Source organism: Rhineura floridana, chromosome 2 (genome assembly GCF_030035675.1).
Source record: "Rhineura floridana isolate rRhiFlo1 chromosome 2, rRhiFlo1.hap2, whole genome shotgun sequence".
NCBI classification, from domain to species: domain Eukaryota; kingdom Metazoa; phylum Chordata; class Lepidosauria; order Squamata; family Rhineuridae; genus Rhineura; species Rhineura floridana.
The window spans coordinates 189,902,071-189,923,142 of NC_084481.1; the positions used below are offsets into that span (position 1 = coordinate 189,902,071).

The window sequence follows — 21,072 nt, forward strand, 5'->3', positions numbered from 1 at the left end:
GCAAATTTTCAACACTGTTTTATGCATTTCTTAATAAAATTGTTATAAGGGAAAAAATGCAAATACAAAAGTTTATTGAAAACTATTTTTAATCACCCTCCCAAAGATTATAAGGCAAAATAAGATCTGATATTATCTCTGCTGACACTACATGATCTCGAGAGCATACTTTTCAATTTTGAAAATCCTCTTTCTACAGAAACTGATGTTGGTGGACAATTTTTAAAAAAGATATTCTAATGGAGAAATATCATTATTTGTATGAAACAAAACATCTTTTATTCCATTGCTTTCTAACCTTGAAGATACATAGCATTTCGGCATACATGGATCAAAAGATGCAAAATAATGTTTATTGAAATTGTTGCCTACTTAAAACTTTATTTATATTTTAAAAAGTTTTCTCCTACATTTTTTAATTGCAAAGTCTTTGATCAAGTCCTCAAAACTAATCTGGCATAACAAATCTGCTTCTATACTTAGCAGAGACAAGGCAACCAGCCTGTCTTGTCGCATAGTTGTTCTGTTGGGATTTTTAATATGCTTGAGCTGAGAAAATGAATGCTCAGCTGTGCAATTTGTGACCATTAATGTTAAAAATATACGCAAGGTAATGTTTACATTTGGAAACACACACTCCATTTTGTCTTCTAAAATTATTTTACAAAGTTCAGCATGACTGAATCTGTTGACAGGTTTTGTTGCACTGAAGTTATGGCGCACATATGAGTGAAACTGCTGAAGCTCAGCAGAGAGATTAGTGTCCAAGTCCTCTGGCAGATAAGGAGAATTACAAAAAATTCAACTAAAGTCGAGTGTGGCAGTGAAAGAGTTGAGAGTTAAGGGCATGATAGCTAAGGGGGAAAACTCTGTGGTGCCCCCCTTCCCTTGGTGCCCTAAGCATGTGCTTATTTTGCTTAATGGTTAATCCAGTGCTTAAGGTCTCCTAACAACTCTCAGCACTCTTCACAAAATACTTTCCAGGATTCTCTGGGGGAAGCCATGACTGTTTAAAGTGGAAAAAATGTATGGAGTGAATGTGGCCAAACTGGTAACCAAGGCAGCTGTTTTAGAGGCTGTTTAGGGGTAAGCCCTGGGCAGAGCTTGGACAAGTTACTTTTTTAAAACTACAACTCCCATCAGCCCCAGCCAGCATGGCCACTGAATTGGGCTGATGGGAGTTGTAGTTCAAATAAGTAACTTTTCCAAGCTCTGCGCTTACCACAGAACAAGCAGGAGTACACTTTAAGCTCCTGATTATTTATTTGTAGCTGCATATCTACCTATTCCTTATTTTATATCACATCATGTCAGGTTTGAGACACATGAGCATGGTTTTCGGGAAATAGTCTTGCAGGCCAAATTAGAAATCTCTGCATGGTTTAATTTAGCCCATAGTTTCCCCATACTTCACAGATGGGGCACATTTTAATCTGGCATAAACTCTCATGAATTAGGCTAGGGAGACCAATTCAGCAGATGCGTGTAGCGTCTCACACTTTCATGCAATTCTCTATTGGTGTTTTTTTACTGTGGGTTTATCTTACAGGTTTTGATAGTTAACATAATTTATAAACTATTTAAATAAATAAAATGAATCTATGGAAGTGCAGCAGGTCAAGATACCCTAGTGTTTTAATTCCTCACTTTGACATGAAACTTTGTGGTTGGGCAAGCTATCACTGTCTCTGTCAGCCTGAACGCAAGTTTCCTATAAAGATATTAAAAAATTACCACAAAATATATGCACTTAGTTCTACCAAACGCAACCTATCCTTATATAAAACCCGGTCCGCTGGAACTTGAACTCCTGTGAAAGAAACGACTCTAGAAAAATCCAGTACAGTTCCTTAAAGTTGGAGGAAAACAATGCGCATGCGCCTCATCGCCCTCTGCTGGCTGAGAACAAAAGCTGCTCTCATACTCTTAAAACAAGAGCGTGCGCATTAGGCCTGCGGCTCGGTCGTGGCTACGGCGCCGTTATGAGTGTCACTGTACACATGCGCTTTGCAGGCTCTGAAAGAGCTACGGGAGTGGCGGGCGAACTGAGAGATGGAGTCAGCAGTGGAGGAGCTGATGCCTCGGCTCCTGCCTGTGGACGACTGTGACCTCTCGGAGGATTTCGATCCCACGGTGCCCCCCAGAACACCCCAGGAGTATTTAAAGCGGGTCCAGTAAGTGGGCTGCTGGGCAAATGTCTGTGTCCGTCCCGTTGGAAGGACACGAGAGGAGGTCTTGGGTTGGGAATGGGGCTGCCCCTGGTGAGTAGTGGGAGGGGGCTGGGTTCAGCCCAGCGGCCCCTTTGGAAGGGGTTACCACCCCCCATGATGGAGGGGAAAGGGGATATATGTTTCATGCTGTTGAGGGGACGCTGATACATACCTGGTCAGATGGTTGCTGCTTCTTGCGTTGGTAGGGTTTGCATAGAGCTGATCAGGACGTTTCCTTTGATGATAAATTGTGTTCAGTTCTGTCAAGATCTGGTAATTTATTTCAGGAGCCTGCCTGTGTGTGGTCTTGATACCCCACTAATATATAGTATGCTGCTTTTTTCTTGCCCCATTTTTTGCGTGTACAAACACTCCAGCCTTATGAAACGAAACAGTTTTGTAGTCCTGCATTTTGGAGGACAGGAGCTCCTCATAGAACCCTAAGCTATATGCCCAAGCAGAGTCCAAAAATGCAGGCAGATTATTTGTTGTTATAATACACACCCACAGGAAAGAATAGCAGTTATATTGCATAATACTCAGTTTGTTAGAGTCCACTGACAGTCACAGCATAGCAAGCGGATAGTGGGTGATGTCGTCCACATGCTGGAATTTGGGGAAATCTGTATTCACATTTCTGGTCAGCTATATGACTGCAGTGTTGTGCATAGTTACCTGGGAGCAGGAGTATAGTTGTCCAGGGTCCTAGGGAATCTTAGACCCCTTTTTGGGAACAGGGTCCCAGCAGGGTCCCTCTGTCTTCAGTGTCCTTTCCTGCTGATTGGAGTCAACCAGAGTGAAAGGAGGTGAGTCAGTCACAGAGAAGATTCTTCTCAGTAACTAACACACTCCTTTAGTCTCAGTATGGCAACCAAGAAGGAAAATTCAGTAAAGGAAGAACCTTCCCTTATAGCATCTTAGTCCATTTACCCATGCAGCTCCACAGAAAGTAGTAAATATAGCAGAAAAGCAACACATGAAGATCTGCATTGATCATTGCAATGCATCACTAAGGGAAAGTACTCCAAACAAAGTAAAAGACTGAAAGCTCATTTTACTATATAATCTTAGAGGGATGTATCATCTTAGAAGGGGGAGTTGCTGTGAGGGGGTGTGATGTGATTATTATGAAAGGACCCTGCACTTCTAAATTTGCTACTTAGCTACTGCCTGGAAGTAAGCTCCATTGAATGCAGTGGTAGTTACTTGACTGCATAGATTCAACTCATAAAACACATTGGGAGGTATTCAGTGCTAGTCCTATTTAAAATAGACCTGTTGAAGTTAATAGACAAGACTAACTTAGGTTCATTAATTTCAGTGGGTTTACTCTGAGCAGACCTTAGTTGAATACAACCCATTGAGCTTTAACATAGAATCATAGAATAGTAGAATTGGGTCTATAAGGCCATCAATGCAAGAATCCCACTTAAGCATCCCTGACAGATAGCTGTCCAGCTGCGTCTTGGATGCCTCCAGTGTTGGACAGCCCACCACCTCCCTAGGTCATTGGTTCCATTGTTGTGCTGCTCTAACAGTTAGGAGGTTTTCCTTAAGTTCAGGCGAAATCTGGCTTCCTGTATCGGGCACATTATTCCATGTCCTGAACTCTGGGATGATCGAGAAGAGATCCTGCCCCTCCTCTGTGTGGCAAAAGAAGTTCAACCAGCTAAAACATGACATTGAGCTTTTAGCTAGAAATGCAGTTAATTTTATAAACCATTTAAACTGGAGTAGAAACCCCATCAAAGGGAATCCTCATTATCTGACTTCCTCTGTGCTAATCTGCCACAATAATGCTGGGAAAAACAGAAGGGAGTAGAAAAAGAGGAAGGCCAAACAAGAGATGGATTGATTCCATAAAGGAAGCCACAGACCTGAACTTACAAGATCTGAACAGGGTGGTTCATGACAGATGCTCTTGGAGGTCACTGATTCATAGGGTTGCCATAAGTCGTAATCAACTTGAAGGCACATAACAACAACAACTATCTGTCACAAACACAAAATTTTGGAAAGCTTCCCTATCACCTCATTCAATGGCTGGAGCAAGGAGAGGCTGCCATTTACCCTGGCACTCCTGCAAGTGGTGTCATTGCTCTGAAAAAAAATCCCAGATCTATGCTTTCCACCCTTGCTCCACTAAACCACTGAAAAAGAGTGTCTTTTAATGAAAATCAGTTGATTCTGAATTCACCTGTACTGCTCCTTGTACACTGGTTACCTTGGGATTATTGGTGGTAATACTGATTTTCCCCTTCCCCTTCAATCATAAATCACGGGTACAGTCCAGGCAAGATTAAGCGTGATGTTGTTCTGAATTAAATAGGATATAACGGCACATAATGTTGTTTTTTTCTGAATTGTACCCTATTTCTAAATTAAGCTAAAAGCTAAAAGAATAGCAAGTTTGAAGTGACACAATTTATTACCTAGTCCAGACCTGAACAAATTGTGAGTCAGCTCGCTGAATGCAGCCCCCCAGGTGCTTAACAACCTATTCACACCCACCCCATTTTTGGTAAAACCACAGTGTTTTTTAAGCCTCTTCTAGGCCATAGTACACAACTGCTGGGTTGCAGTCAATTTGGTGATTATAAGGTCTGACCTAGTCCAATCCACTTGCCTTGAACCAAGAAGGTACTATATCTTGAATGTAAAAAGGTAAGCATAACAATCATTCATTCATTGGCGATCACTCGTGGCCGAGTAAGATTGTCTTCCAGGGTAAGGTTTTTACCGTAAGTGAAAGTGGAGGCCAATTTTGGATCCACACAGCCTCCCACAGTGAGGACATAGGTTTCCAGATGGAAGATGGTCACGATGAGGATTTGCTTGATGTGCCTTCCACTTAGTTCGTTTGTCCCTGTCATCCTGTACTCGTGCTTCTTCAGAGTCCATAGCACCTTTGATAATGGCCGACCTCCAATTGGGACGCTCATGGGCCAAGGCTTCCCAGTTCTCTTTTTTTTTTTTCATTAATTTTTTTATTCAAAGTTTCAAAAAAACAAACAAAAAAAAACAAATTAATAACTAATACAATAAAATAAAATGTTGACTTCCGATTTGTCACAGATCAGTTATAGGTCTATAATATATAACAAACCTGTCTCTTAATATATTACAAAATCACTTTCCTCCAGTAGTTATCTTAATTAATCATCAAATCTCATTAACATCACTTTATTCTTTCCACAAAAAGTCAAAGAGAGGTTTCCAGTCCTTGAGAAATATATCCATCGATTTTTCTCCAAATAAACATGTCGATTAATCCATCTCATCAAGTCTGCTAGGTCCAGTAATTTCAATAGCCATTCTTCCATTATCAGTGTTAATTCCATCTTCCATCCTTGCATCCATAATAATCTTGCTGTCATAGTCATATAATAAGAGTCTGATGGGAATTTCCTTCCTCACAAATATTTCCTTGCCATCAATTCTGAATGTGTTACTGAAATGTTGTTGTAAAGTCATATCTCTGTTCCTCTTTTTTACAAAATGCACTAGCACATCTCTTGAGAGTTTTTCCATTGTCACATATCTGTAATTAATTCTATAAATTTTCTCTATTTCAAGCTCCATCACATCATTCCAGTCCAGAAATTTTTTTGAAACATTGATAGCTTTATCTCTGATATCTTCATCAATTTCTTCAGGGACAACGCTGAATTCCAAACAGTAATCTTTATCTCTAAGATCCATAAACTCCAAATATTTTTCCAGTTCCACATTTGATATATCTGTTCCAATCTCCAGGACTTGCATCTTCCCTTTAATTTTTCTTTCTTCTTCTGTTGCTTGTCTAGTTATATGTTTGATCTCATCAACCTCCTCTCTCATAAAATCCCCTATTTCTTTCAGCTCCTGCTTCATTTTGCCAAATTCAATTTTCATCTCTTGTTTGCCATGTCTAAGTTCTTGTTTCGTTATCTCAATCTCATCCATTATTTTCTGAAACATATTTACTTCCAGGGTCTCAGCCACTTTCTTAATTGTCATTTTTAAAACCAAGAAGAAGAAAAAAACCCTTCAATTTCCAATATAGCACTATTCCCAAGCAAAGAGCAATTTATTTTTTTCCAGCAACAAAGGAGTTAATATTCCAAACCTGATGACATCATAATGTAGACAGCACAAACTGCCTTATCTCTTATGTGTCCAAGAATGCAAAACAAATTTAGTTCACAGCATCCAGATAGTTAGTGGCATAAAGAACAAGCAGATTCGTCAAAATGAAGTAGACCAGAAAAAATAGTCCCAGACATATAATACTCAAAAGTTCATATAAATCAAAATTTTTCTCCTCAGATTAGATATCTCTCATCCGTTTGTATCTTTATAATTCTCAATTCCAGGCCAGCTTTTTGCAATAAAAACAAAGATAAGCTATTTCGATTTCCTTCCGCCTTAATTCCGTGTATAAAAGAGAAAAGTTATAACTCACCCAGGGATTCTTTACTGCTGATTCTTTTAACAAATCTCTTTTACTGCAACAATTTAAGCCAAATGATAAGGATAGAAAGAAGAATGCTTGCCTGTTAAAATCTGTTTTTCTTTGAAGAAAAGAAAAACGTCTCGCTTAATCAGTTTGAGCTTGCTTGAAATTCCTTGGCTCCGTCCGACGTTGCTGGCTGGTCCTTCGTTCATAGGCAATCCTAATGAATTCAAGTCCCCCAACAAACACAACGAAGCTTGTGGATGATCTCTTCGTTTCTCCCTTGCCTGGGAGAAAGTTTTTACCAGTCAAAAAAAACCTTTTGACTGGTTTTAAAACTGAAAAACTTCCTCTGAGACAAGAGCTCGTCTCAGAGGCAGGCACAAGCGAAACAATCCTTCCCGGAAGTCTAAGGCTTCCCAGTTCTCGATGCTTATGTTACATTTTTTTAGATTAACTTTGAGAAAATCTTTAAACCTCTTTTGCTGTCCCCCAATATTCCGTTTTCCATCCTTAAGTTGGGAGTAAAGTAGCTGCTTTGGAAGACGGCGATCAGGCATTTGAACAACATGGCCGGTCCAGCGAAGTTGATGTTGGAGGATCATCGTTTCAACACTGGTGGTCTTTGCTTCTTCCAATATGCTAACGTTAGTCCGCCTATCTTCCCAAGTAATTTGCAGAATTTTCCGGAGGCAGCGTTGGTGGAATCTTTCAAGAAGTTGGGAGTGGCGTTTATAGATGGTCCATGTTTCACAGGCGTACAGTAAGGTCGGTAGTACAATGGGTTTGTAAATAAGCATTTTGGTCTCCCTGTGAATATCCCAATCCCTGAACACTCTACGCTTCATTTGGGAGAATGCGGCACTCGCAGAGCTCAGACGATGCTGAATTTCAGCGTCAATGTCAGCTTTTACAGAGAGATGGCTGCCAAGATAAGAAAAGTGATCGACATCTCCAGCATCGCACCATTAAACTGGATCGATGGTGCTACCGAGGGATTGGTTCGCACTTGCTGATGAAGCACTTTGGTTTTTTTGATGTTAAGCGAGAGGCCAAGCTTTTCATATGCTTCTGCAAAGACATTTAGGATAGTTTGAAGATCTTCCTCTGAATGTGCGGAGACTACATTATCATCGGCATACTGAAGTTCTATGACAGAGGTTGTAATTACCTTACTTTTTGCTTTCAGCCTACTGAGATTTAAAAGCTTTCCATCTGTTCAATATGTGATTTCCACAGCAGTGGGAAGCTTCCGCTCAACAGGGTATAGAATCATGGCGATGAAAGTAGCAAATAAGGTCGGAGCAATGACACATCCCTGTTTGATGCCTGATCCCACTTTGAATGGATCACTTTGAGAGCCATCGTTATCCAAAATTGTTGCTGTCATGGAGGAGACGCAAAATATTTACAAATTTATCAGGGCATCCAATTTTCAGAAGGATGGTCCAGAGAGCAGTTCAATTTACAGTATCAAAGGCCTTAGTCAGATCAATAAACGCCATATACAGAGGTCAGTTTTGCTCCCTGCATTTTTCTTGAAGCTGTCGTGCAGTGAAGATTGTGACGCCCTTCCCTGGCTCTCCCTGTCAGGTTCCTACCTGCGCGTGGCTACTGCCTGTCACTAGGCACCACCAGGGACTCCACCAGTCCGGACTGTCCTTTTTTATTGTTTCTCTCCCCGCTCTAGCACAGATCTCAACAGATCCCCCTGCTAGGCAACCACCAGTCACGTCCTAATACTAGTATTCCCAGAGACTCTGAATACTGGTATTGTTATTCTCTTCACCGCTGCCACCCTTTGTTACAGTTCCCCTTCAGCCTTGGTCATTACCTTACCCTCCCTTCTGGTCTGTGAAACCCCAGCCAAGGATCAGGCCTTTGGTAAACCAAATTAAGTATTTATTACAGATAACAAAGCTAACAAGATTAACAAGATTTCTTCTTAAGGCACATAAGCATATGGTTTTACTCAATACTAATCCGAACTCCACCCCCCTCCTTCTCCACTCTCTCCTGGCAAACAACTCTCTAAACCCCACCAAGCAACCCACTCAGTTTCACCTCATCCACCACCACCACACAGATTCCACTGTCTCTCTTCCTTTTATACGTTCAGCCATTTTAAACACTCAGCCAATCATCTAGCATTCTACTGCCCATTCACTCCCCCTTACCATGTATCTTCTAAACAACCAACACTTACCATATATACATTAATATAGGAACATCACAAAGATCATGTCCACTTTCCCCCTGGAAGGGCGGAAACAATTTTGAGATTCAGGGAGGATGTCTTCTGAGATAGGTGGAAGGCGATTTGTGAGGATCCTTGCAAGGATTTTACCTGCAGTAGCTAGAAGAGAGATGCCTCGGTAGTTCCCACATTCTGTTCTATCGCCCTTCTTGAAAAGAGTGATAATTATGGCATCCCTAAAGTCTTCCGGGATCTCCTCCCTCATCCAGATTTTTTCGATGAGCTTATGAAGTTGTTGTGTAAATTCAGGCCCACCTTCTTTAAAGACTTCAGCAGGAATCCCATCAGGTCCACTAGGTACTATATCTTGAATGTTAAGAGGTAAGCATAACAATAGGGTCACTTTGGCAGTAGTTTGAGCAATATGTAGTGTCAGGGTGCTAGTACAATTGCAACGTACTGTTAGTCAGCTGGAGAGATTTTCACATGTAGTCTGTGAAGCACTTATAGATCACATTTCTAAGAATTCTTCTGCCCTTCTTTGTTATGTTCTGAATTAATAATTCTGTATTACAGTCTGTCCAAAAAAAGCCTTCAAAAAAACACTCTTTATTAAAAATTAAGAAAACAAACATTAAAGCTGTCAGTAAAATATTGATTAAAAGAATGGGAGCAAAGACCTTACTAAGGAAGCTTGTTTATCTTTAAAACAGCCTGGGGGTGGGGTTTGTTGTTGCTATGTGCCTTCAAATTGATTACGACTTGTGGTGACCCTATGAATCAGCAACCTCCAATAGCATCTGTCATGAACCACCCTATTCAGTTCAGGTCTGTGGCTTCTGTTCTGTAATCAATCCATCTCTTGTTTTGCCTTCCTCTTTTTCTACTCCCTTCTGTTTTTCCCAGCATTATTGTCTTTTCTAGTGAATCATGTCTTCTCATGATGTGTCCAGAGTATGATAACCTCAGTTTCATCATTTTAGCTTCTAATGAGAGTTCTGGTTTAATTTGTTGTATCACCCAATGATCTGTCTTTTTCACAGTCCATGGTATGCGCAAAGCTCTCGTCCAGCACCACATTTCAAATGAGTTGATTTTTCTCTTATCCACTTTTTTCACTGTCCAACTTTCACATCCATACAGAAATCGGGAATACCATGGTCTGAATGATCCTGACTTTAGTGTTCAGTGATACATCTTTGCATTTGAGGACCTTTTCTAGTTCTCTCATAGCTGCCCTCCCCAGTCCTAGCCTTCTTCTGATTTCTTGACTATTGTCTCCAGTTTGGTTAATGACTGTGCCAAGGTATTGATAATCCTTGACAAGTTCAACGTCCTCATTGTCAACTTTAAAGTTACATAAATCTTCTGTTGTCATTACTTTAGTCTTTTTGACAGTTCAGCTGTAGTCCTGCTTTTGTGCTTTCCTCTTTAACTTTTATCAGCATTCATTTCAAATAATTGGTTCCTGCTAAGAGTATGGTATCATCTGCATAACTTAAATTATTGATATTTCTCCCTCCAATTTTCATACTACCTTCATCTTGGTCCAATCCCGCATTCCGTATGATATGTTCTACATAATTGTTGTAAACCGCCCAGAGAGCTTTGGCTATGGAGCGGTATACAAATGCAATCAATCAGTCAATCAATCAATAAAGATTAAACAAATAGGGAGATAAAATACACCCCATCTCACACCCTTGACGATTGGGAACCAATTGGTTTCTCCATATTCTGTCCTTACAGTAGCCTCTTGTCCAGAGTATAGGTTGTGCATCAGGACAATCAGATGCTGTGGCACCCCCATTTCTTTTAAGGCATTCCATACTTTTTCATGATCTAGACAGTCAAAGGCTTTGCTGTAATTTATAAAGCACAGGGTGATTTTCTTCTGAAATTCCTTGGTCCGTTCCATTATCCAGTGCATGTTTGCGATAAGATCCCTGGTGCCTCTTCCCTTTCTAAATCCAGGTTGGACATCTGGCATTTCTCGCTCCATATGTGGTAAGAGTCTTTGTTGTAGAATCTTGAGCATTACTTTACTGGCATGGGATATTAAGAGTGGGGTAGATTGTGATAATTTCCATAAGTATTTCAGTGTGGCTGGTGTTGGTATTGAAAACCTCTTCAAACACGGTCAGTTACAAGAATTTCTGGATAATTTATTATTATTTAATTTATTATTTAATTTGTATCCCGCCCTTCCTCCCAGCAGGAGCCCAGAGCAGCAAACAAGGCGCTAAAAACACTTTAAAACATCATAAAAACAGATCTTAAAATACATTAAAACAAAACAGCATTAAGAACATTTAAAAAAACAACTTTAAAAAAGGGTTAAAAACATTATTGAAAAACATAATCCTTGTGCTAGGCTTCTCTGGAAACTAGAAGGCACCTCAAATTTCAGATCCACATTTTTGTTTTGTAGGATTGAAGCTGCAAAATGTCCTGATGTTGTTGTGGCTCAGATAGACCCCAAGAAATTGAAAAAGAAGCAGACTGTGAATATTTCAGTAAGTTTTGAAGAAATGTATCCATAAACCTTTTGCATGCGTTCAGAGAAAATCATTAAATTGGGAGAAGCATTTGAGTCTGATTGTCCTCTTTTTCAATTTTAAGACTGGACCATATGACTGCAATTTCAGGGTGTGTTTTGCAGCACTCAACACCATCTACATGAATTGTACAAGGCTTTTGATTTTTGATTACAAAATGGAACATCTTGCACAAACCGTGTGGCTGGTGTTCAGTCTTACAGAACAAACTTGAAATTATAGCAACATGGTCCAGTCTTAAAACTGAACTATTCTGTATTCTTAGTATAGCCATAGCTGAATTATTCTGTATTCTTAATATAGCCATAGCCTATCTTTCCTTTGTTTTGTTAGCTTTCAGGATGCCAGCCTGCCCCTGAAGGATATTCTCCAACTCTGAAATGGCAACAGCAACAAGTGGCTCAATTTTCAGCCATTCGCCAGGTAAATAGTGCATACGCATGCCAATCCACATACACAAGGTTGTAGTCAATTAAATCCTATGCAGAGTAGACCCACTGAAATTAGCGAACCTAAGTTATTCATGTTGATTAACATCAATGGGTCTACTCTGAGTAGAACTAGCACTGAATACCACCCATTTTTTTCCTGATGCATCTTTATACATAATCTGGATAACCCTGAGCTTATACTTCCCATTTTGGTTACATTTTACTACAATATTTGTTGTCAGACAGAGAGAATCCCCGATAACCTTGCGTTCTGAAGGTATGATCTTCAATATAAAGCAGGCTGTCAGATGGACTAACTTTCAAGGGCTTTTTTCTAAAAGAAGGGATCATATTGTTTTCTTGATTTGTGTAATGTTACAGTCCTCTCCAAAAACAACAAGATTCACTTGTTCTATCACTTCTTCCTTTTGAAGTTTTTATTTAAATAAGACTTACTTCTATTGAGGCCATTTAAACTGATGAGTGTTGTAGCACTAGCAAAATTTTCATATTAGATTTTAATTTTAAATCTTCCAGAGTGTTAACAAGCATAGGAATCATTGGAAGTCACAGCATTTGGACAGTAATGTAGCAATGGTAAGTTGAATTTAACATTTTCACCTTAGTTGTCAAACGCCTTGCTCCACAATATTTGTAGTTCATTCCTTTATGAATGCCTTCCTCTCGTTCTCTCTTTTGTTGCATTGTGATGCCTGGTAGTGGTGTGGTAACCATATTATAAATTAAAACGATAGGATTGACATTTGGGGAGGGCAAAATGTATTTCCTGTAACCTAAGAAAAATACCACAACATTTTTTTCATTATATAAGAAAAATAACTTGTCTGTCTGTATTCTTCAGCCAAGATCAGATGATGAAGAAGGCTGGAAAAGGTTTTGTCTAGGTGAAAAGTTATATTTAAACTCATCTATTCAAGTATCCAGAGATGAAAATCAAGGAATTGATTATGTACAGGTGAGTGTTATCTTTGGACAAAATTATCATTCCTATGTTGAGTATCTACATCCTGATTTTGACTTTGTAAGCATGCTCTGATGTGTAGATGACAATCATCCAGAACTCTTCTGCCAAAATGCTTTTCTTTTCTCATTGTTCTGATCATGTGACAGCCCACTTTTAATCTCTCCTCCTTTAAACCCAGACTTCCTGTCCACTCCCACATCCTATACAAGTTTCTTCTCCTCATCTTCAAAAGCCTCCATGGCCTTGCCCCTCTTTTGTTCTTCCAACACATCCCTTCAGCTGTCCTGACTCTGCCCTTTCTCAGTTGCTGCCCCTTGTTCCTAGAACTGTGTCCCATAATGCCTTTGGTCATTCACCTCCTTACTTCATTAAAGTCTCCTCAAAACTCACCTTTTCTTGGAATTATTTGGAACACCCCCACCCCCATCCAGTATCCTTTTGTAACTACGCCAAATATGTCTCATTGAAGCCATCACATAGTCTTCCCTTCTTTACCCTGTCTCCATTTCCCTCCCCGCCTTCCTTTGTTTTTTCCTTGCATGTATTTTAGATCATAAGCCCCTTGGAGTAGTGGCTTGTTAAACCTTCTGTTTGTAAAGTTGTAATTAATTTTAGTGGAAGGAGCTGATCCCTGAAAACAATAGAAAGTGTCTGAGGATCATCTCCAACTATTGAAATGAATGGGAATGCTATTAGCTTGTAGAACTTCCCCAGCGTTCACTTCTTCCCATGTGTGTTAGTGTAAGGGCTCAGCACTAGACCCCGTTGGCTGTAATCATAACAATCTGGCAGGAGGAGGCTCAACAAACATGGCTGTTCCTGCAGATTTCTTTGTTAAAATATGTGTGCAGACTGCCCTTAAAACTAAACGAGTGCTGTTGCCTCTGGTATAGATTTTTTTAATATATTGTTCTATTTTTTTTAAAAAAAATACTAGATATTGTGTACATCTTTTTCATGAAGTTAATAGCTTTATGTTCATAGGATTGGATAATTGATTCCCAAAACCATTGCTGAGTCTATGGTAGTGCTGCATTTGCCTGTGATATTAGCTCTCTTTGTCAAACAACAAGCCACACAAACTGCTTTTCTAAGCTTCCTCATTTCCTAAAGCAGTTTATTTTAAGCCGAAAGTTTCCTTTGGGCACGTGGATCTGCTTGAGGGGTTCATTGGGTCCGGATCAAAGCTTTAAAAAGGTAAACTAAAACCTAAAAAGTTTAGGAACATAAAAAGCTGCCTTACATTGTGTCACGCTAAAGCATTGTCTACACTGATACTGGAAGTGGTCCTCCAGGGTTTCCTCCAGGGGTCTTTCCCACCCCTATCTAGAGAATTCCAAGGATTGAACTTTGGACCTTTTGTATGCAAAGCATGCCCTTACCACTGAGCTGCAGCCCCTCCCCTTCAATAAAGATGTTTCAAAAAACACTGGGGGATAGCCAGCTTTGGCTATCCACTAGTGGACCAGACTTCTGCTGACACAGCAGGACTTCCCCTTCCTCTTCTACACTGTACGCCCCCCCCCTACACCTAAAACCTCTGCTGGAGGGAGTTGAGGGACCCTCTGGAGCAGATTTGGGGAGGTTGTAGAGGGCACAAAGCAAAGGGAAATCCTGTTGGATATCACCCATTGGTAGTAAAATGCTGGTATTCTTGTTTAAAACTAATTTAGATTTCCATCAAATACATGTGTATGCTACAAAACATCTATATATTTCTATAGTGTTTTTTTCTTCTAGATTGGTTTTCCTCCATTGCTGACCATTGTTAGCAGAATGAATCAGGTATTTCTGTTTCTTTCACTCTGCAGATATGGTTGATGGTGAATTCCTTATACTTGTACTGTCACTTTCTCAGACATTCTTCCTTAATGTCTCTCATCAAAGAAAATAGTTGGCTTCATACATGATAGCTTGCTGAAAGTTGCACCATGCTCTGAACTACAGTTTGTTAGCTATAATCTAACAAAAATGGTCAAAATACACCTGAAAACTTATAGGAATATTTGTCAGTACAACATGATCTTCAAATTTGCTATAACAGTAAAAATAAATTCCTAGAATAGACGGTACATCAGGGATATAGAATTGGATCTAGTCAGAGGGCTGGATCCAGAAGTGGCCCACCCTCTGGGGCTACTTTGACAGGTGGCAGGGCCACTCACCTGACATATGACATCAGGTGGTTGAAAGTTCAAGCCATAGCTGCAAATGAAGATTCTTCCTTTGCAGTTTGGGCTTGAATTCTGTGCCTTTTGAATTTGGCACTTTTTTCTGCCAACATGCAGGTAGCCAAAAAAAAAAAAAAGCACCAAATTCAAGAAATGCCCAATTTTGGCTATAGAGGAAGAATTAGGATTTCAAATAATATATCTTGATTTCAGCAAAGCTTTTGACAAAGTGCCCCAAGATACTCTGATTAGCAAGCTACCTAAATGTGGACTGAATGGAACAACTATCAGGTGGATCCACAGTTGGCTACAGAATCATACTCAAATCATATTCATGCTTATCAATGGTTCCGTCTCAAACTGGAGTAGGCCTAGTGCTCTTCAACATTTTCATTAATGGTTTGGATGAGGAGGTGCAGAGAATGCTTATCAAATTTGCACATGATACAAAATTGGGAGGGATAGCTAATACCCTGGAAGACAGAAACAAAATTCAAAGGGATCTTGCTAGGCTGGAGCATTGGGCTGAAAACAACAGAATGAAATTTTACAGGGATAAGTGCAAAATTCTGCACCTAGGAAAAAGAAACAAAATACACAGTTATAAGATGGGGGATATTTGGCTCAGCACTACAACATGTGAGAAGGATCTTGGAATTGTTGTAGATCACAAGATGAATATGTGCCAACAGTGTGATGTGGCTGCATAAAAGGCAAATGCTATTTTAGGCTGCATTAACAGAAGTATAGTTTCCAAATCGTGTGAAGTATTAGTTCCCCTCTATTCAGCACTGGTTAGACCTCATCTTGAGTACTGCATCCAGTTCTTGATACCTCCCTTCAAGAAGGATGCAGACAAACTGGAACAGGTTCAGAGGAGGGCAGCAAGGATGATCAGGGGACTAGGAATAAAGCCCTATGAGGAGAGACTGAAAGAACTGAGCATGTTTAGCCTTGAGAAGACTATGGGGAGATGTGATAGCACTGTTCAAGTACTTGAAAGGTTGCCACAAAGAGGAGGGCCAGGATCTCTTCTCGATCGTCCCAGAGTGCAGGACACGGAGTAATGGGCTCAAGTTACAGGAAGCCAGATTTTGTCTGACTTCCTAAATGTTAGAATGGTATGACACTGGAACCAATTACCTAGGGAGGTGGTGGGCTCTCCCATACAGGAGGCCACCTGCAGGTATGCTTTAATTTGGATTGCTGAATCGAGCAGGGGTTGGACTCAGTAGCCTTATAGACCCCTTCCAACTCTACTACTCTGTGATTCTAAGTGCACTCCCAATTCTTCCTTTGCAGCCACAGCCTGAATTTTCCAGGATGGGAAAGTTGGGTATAGTTAGGCCAGAAGGTCCTGAGAGGCCAACCTCTAAGGCATGGTGGGCCTAATTAAGCCTATGGAATAGGTTCCCCACCACTGCTACACAGCAACTATTTCAGAGCATCATAAGTTAGGGAAGTGTGTTGACACTGCAGGGCGGTTTTGCATGTGTACTGAAAAAGTGATCACTGTTAGCATACATCTATTCAGTCATCTGCTTCCTGGATTATCCCTAGCATTTGTGTTGGGAACCTGTGACCTCCAGATGTGGTTGGACTCCATCACCCCTGACCATTGACCAAGCTGATGGGAATTACAATTCAGCACCATCTAGAGGACCACAGATTCCCCATAACTAGTGGAAAACTTCTAACATAAATGTATGCTTTATCTGCTAAGAAGTGCCAGTTACAGAAAACCCTTTTTCATAACTGCTTCTCTTTCTCTTAAAAGGCAACAGTAACCAGTGTTTTGGAATACTTGACAAGCTGGCTTGCAGAGAAGGAATTTACTCCAGGACTGGTAACTTGCACTCTTTCTGCTGTAGTTTTGAAAGTCAGAGAAGGCAATTTTGAAGTTAGGCTAAAGAAAAGGTGTATATGCATCTCTCAGTCACTTGTGGCTCTTTTTTAATTTAAAATGTTTAATACTTCCTTGGCATTAAGGAGAGCTGTGTCTCTGTTATTGTCATACAGACATGCTGCTCCTAAAGAGGTATGTATTTCTGTATTTCTATTTTCAGCATTCCAGGTTAGCTTATCCTTTAAGGTGTGACTACTTTGACTGCATAAAAAGCTAAATGGGTATTACAAACTCCAAAACTGAATTGTAAATCTTTTTGTGTTAACACTGTACAGCACTGATGAGAAAAGAATGTTTATATCTACAATTCAGAATCTTGTAAATAAGGCACTGTCAAGCCTGGTTAGATAAGATGCCTGAATCAGCGGAATTTGTCTTTGACAGAAATGGAACTTGTATCTATTTGATGCTGACTGAGTTGCTTATGGATCTTTCACAGTAGTAATCCTTAGGTCATGGTGTATTTTGATAAAATGGGCAACAGCCATTTTACTTTCATGTTAAGTTCTGGTTGTAATATGTTTCTCTAGGGCAGATGGCTTTATGCTTTATTGGCCTGTCTCGAAAAACCACTGTTACCAGATGCTCATTCCCTAATTCGTCAGCTGGCCAGACGATGCTCTGAAGTGAGAGTCTTGGAGGTAAACTGAATCAAAAACCATTTTAGAAAAATAACCGTGGAAGACATCGTTTATGCTGATAGCTCATAGATTTATTTTCCCACAGTCATCTAGGTTGTATGAAATAATTCTTACATTTGTTTCTTTATATATTCTGTGAATTACAATTCAAAGTGTGACAAAGAAAAGAATTTGGGGTACTAGCTGTTACAGTGAATATCCAAAATGCTGACAATCCTTGATGAACTTAGTGAATGTCTGAAAACAGGTAATTCCTCACTTTTTAGAAACATAACAGGGAATTCTGATACCCACATATAAATTACTGTCAACATTCAGTGGAGTATCTTTTGAGTGTTTGGACATTCACACAACTATCTTGGATTGTTACAATTAACTCTTACGAACTACATTAACTTCTTTTTTCCTCTGCTGCAGGAGAACAAGAATGATGAAAAAGTGTCTGCTCTGAACTTGTTAATTTGCTTAGTTGGCAGGTATGACAAGTCACATAACTATTAAGAGCAGGTTCACTGCTGCAAATGCAGACTAAGCTTTGCAGCCCTATAGGAAAAAGAGCTGAACTGTAGTTCAGTTTAAAGTTATTTAAGGACTGTAAACTTGAGTCACTCAAAGATGTTATCGTCAGGCAGAAACTTTTGATTTTTAAGTGCTATAGTTTTGCAACAATAACATTGATAGCTTTGGCCTTTTAGACTATTTCGTTTCTTTATGGAGATTTGGGGGGCAAAATTAAACTATCTCTAGCCCTATGATCTAGAGTGATGAGGATTCTGGGAGGATTACTTACTATACCAGATTAAAGAGACTACTTTCAGGTTGCACTACGCCCCCTCTCAGCCGGAACAAAGTGCAGATGAGAACCTCCAGTCTAGGCAAGCAAGCAGAAGTCATCCACCACACTGCTACCCAGCTTTGCTGTGTGAGGCTCCTACCTTTCCCACAGTCCTACCCACCTATCTCTGAAACTGCCAGAACAAAGAAAGGCAGGCTTGGCTACAGTGCCATTGTCTACATGCGTGCTGCAGAATTCTTCTAAGAAGGTGTGCAGCCACAAACTGCAAAGAGCTAAATTGCAGTTGCAAAGTTTGACAGCTATGAAAGGGCATTGAAGCGGTGTGCATTGAGGGGAAGGCTGAGTGTACATGTTGTGTTTCCTGCCTCAAATTAGTGAGTGGCAAGCCAGCATGGGGAACACAGAGGTGGAGGGAAGTAGGGCCAAGGAAAGGCCATGGGCTCAATGGAGATTCACCGCAGCACTGGCAGTTCTCCCAGCTGCTTTAAGTTATTCCGAGACTAGTATAGCCACCTCTACAAATTGCTTCTTCTCTCAGTCTTTATAATCCTGTGCTGAGTCATCTGCTATCCCAGTTTCTGCTCTTGATTGATCATTTCAGAATTGGTATAGTTTTGACCTTTATTTACTACATCATTGTTCAGTTGAAGGAGTTGTTATGACACGTGTCCTTGGGAACCTGAATGTGTGAACCTGCCACCCACGTGTCCCGTTAAACACACCTTGAGAGGAGGGGGATCTTTTGCTAGGGATAAAATAAGTCCTTTCCCCTGAAATGTGCCTAAATAGTGTGTTTAATCCCCAAAATGCAGGTTCAAACCAGATTTAAAGCAAAGCTTTCTTTTATTGAGAGAAAAGAGAAGAATAGCATTACAAAATTACTGGGTGCATGGCAGCATTAATCCTTAATACTCTAACCCATTCATAACTATAAACTAAAGAGATCAAAGGTCCCTATTGCTATAAGGAATGACAGGTAGAAGAGATTACCTATCCTAGGCCCAGGTGTGGGTGGTGGAATGCAGCTGAAGTGATGTGAAGGAGCTCTGGCCCAAAAGCAGGAAGGAATCTGCCTCAAGGCTTGCGCCAAGACCCAGACTCCCTGCCCATTGTTTATTATTTCATTTATATCCCACCCTTCCACCCAGCAGGAGCCCAGGGTGGCAAACAAAAGCACTAAAAACACTTGAAAACATCATAAAAACAGACATTGAAATACATTAAAACGAAACAACTTTAAAAACATTTTTTTAAAAGCTTTGAAGACTTTTTTTTAAAAAAAGTTAAACATATTGTTTACCAAAAAAAAAAAAAGGTTTAAAAGCATATTAAAAAGCAATTCCAACACAGAAGCAGACTGGGATAAGGTCTCAACTTAAAAGGCTTGTTGAAAAGGAAGTTCTTCAATAGGCGCCGAAAAGATAACAGAGATGTTAGGTGGCCTGCAGTTGCATTGTTCCTTGAGAGCTTAGTTACCCGTGTTGGAGCTCACATCGCCATTTCCCACCCACCCTGGTCTCCCACCCCTGCTTCTTTTAAAGACACTTTTTTTCTTCCTATTCCCATGAAAAGGAGGGGTCTGGGTATGAGGTGATTTCATGTGTGTGTGTGTACGTGCATGTTCCTTTCTGGCACTGAGAAAACTCGGGCTACTTTCTGATGCTGTCGTTAAACAATGGGATTGTTCTGCTGAGCTTGAGGGAAGCCTGCCAAGGAAGAAGATAACATTTATTTCAGTTTCTCTTGGTTATTTTAATTGCCCCCAGAATGGCCTTGCATCTGTTCTCATTTCATAGTACTGCAGGAATGCATGAGTCAGAAAACAGGGGGTATAAGGTGGGAATTATAGTCCAGAATGCTCCAGGGCCTTGCACCCCCTTGATTCCACCAGAACCAAAATGGGGTTAGCCGAGCACTCGTAACAGAGTCTTAGATACTTGAATGTATATGCTGTATTTCTTTAACATTTTACATTTTTGTGTATGACTTTTCTTAGTGATCTGTGTAACTTTCATGGATTTCTTCCTCCTCCCCCCCCCCAAAAAAAAAATAGGTATTTTGACCAGCATGACCTGGCTGATGAAGCATCCTCATAGTCTGGAGAGTATAACAACATAGGATGTCATAGTTTCTAAGGCAGAATGCAAGCCAGTGTTATCAGCCACCTCCTCTGTGAAAAGCGTGACGAACAGTAGGCATGTCCCATCTTCCATTGTGACTTCCCTGAGTAGGGGAGGCTGTGCAGAAAAAGAGTAACTTCAGCTGTTTTTAGCAAGAGTGTTGCTGGAAAACTCAACTTGGAAGAGGTCAACAACAGAGTGCCTAAACATTTTCTTATGGGCCATTTGCTGCAGCAACCAGTTGATGTGAGATCTGTGTATGAACTGACAGCTCCTCCTCAATCAGCCTTGCTCCATGGTGCAGCTTGAATATCCCATTAAAAACCCTGTGGGACTGAATCAATCTAATGTAAAGTTTTTATAAGACTTGCTATGTTTTTTATAAATAAAGTTTTTCAAATGTGTTTTAATTGTGAAACGTTTTGAGGTCTGGTATCAAGTCTTTACACTGCTTTATGCTGTATTAAAAATAGCCAAATCTAGTTCATAAGATGGACTGTAAAAGATTCTAGTAAGTTAACTGACATTGTTTGACCATTCCCAAACACCTTCTGAAAGCCGCTCACACACTGTTTACTTCCCATAACCAAAATCCCCCTTCATTATTAGGAATAATAATTTA

At 40.2% G+C, this 21,072-nt stretch overlaps 1 protein-coding gene across 1 annotated transcript; it reads left to right on the forward strand.

Annotated features, from left to right (window-relative positions):
* The first annotated feature begins 1,915 nt into the window (after nucleotides 1-1,915).
* On the forward strand, nucleotides 1,916-20,852 carry GEMIN2 (gem nuclear organelle associated protein 2). Its single transcript, XM_061611681.1, has 10 exons — nucleotides 1,916-2,174; nucleotides 11,274-11,358; nucleotides 11,734-11,823; nucleotides 12,369-12,428; nucleotides 12,694-12,807; nucleotides 14,557-14,601; nucleotides 16,765-16,833; nucleotides 17,424-17,534; nucleotides 17,952-18,010; nucleotides 20,384-20,852. The coding sequence occupies exons 1-10, from the start codon at nucleotides 2,053-2,055 to the stop codon at nucleotides 20,424-20,426; spliced, it is 798 nt and encodes a 265-aa protein (XP_061467665.1). The 5' UTR covers nucleotides 1,916-2,052; the 3' UTR covers nucleotides 20,427-20,852.
* Nucleotides 20,853-21,072: the final 220 nt, after the last annotated feature.

Coding starts and splice junctions, on each gene's coding strand:
- GEMIN2 (XM_061611681.1), top strand. CDS start 2,053: ATGGAGTCAGCAGTGGAGGAGCTGATGCCTCGGCTCCTGCCTGTGGAC. Junction 2,175..11,273: donor GAGTATTTAAAGCGGGTCCA/GTAAGTGGGCTG, acceptor TTTGTTTTGTAG/GATTGAAGCTGCAAAATGTC. Junction 12,429..12,693: donor TGGACAGTAATGTAGCAATG/GTAAGTTGAATT, acceptor TGTATTCTTCAG/CCAAGATCAGATGATGAAGA.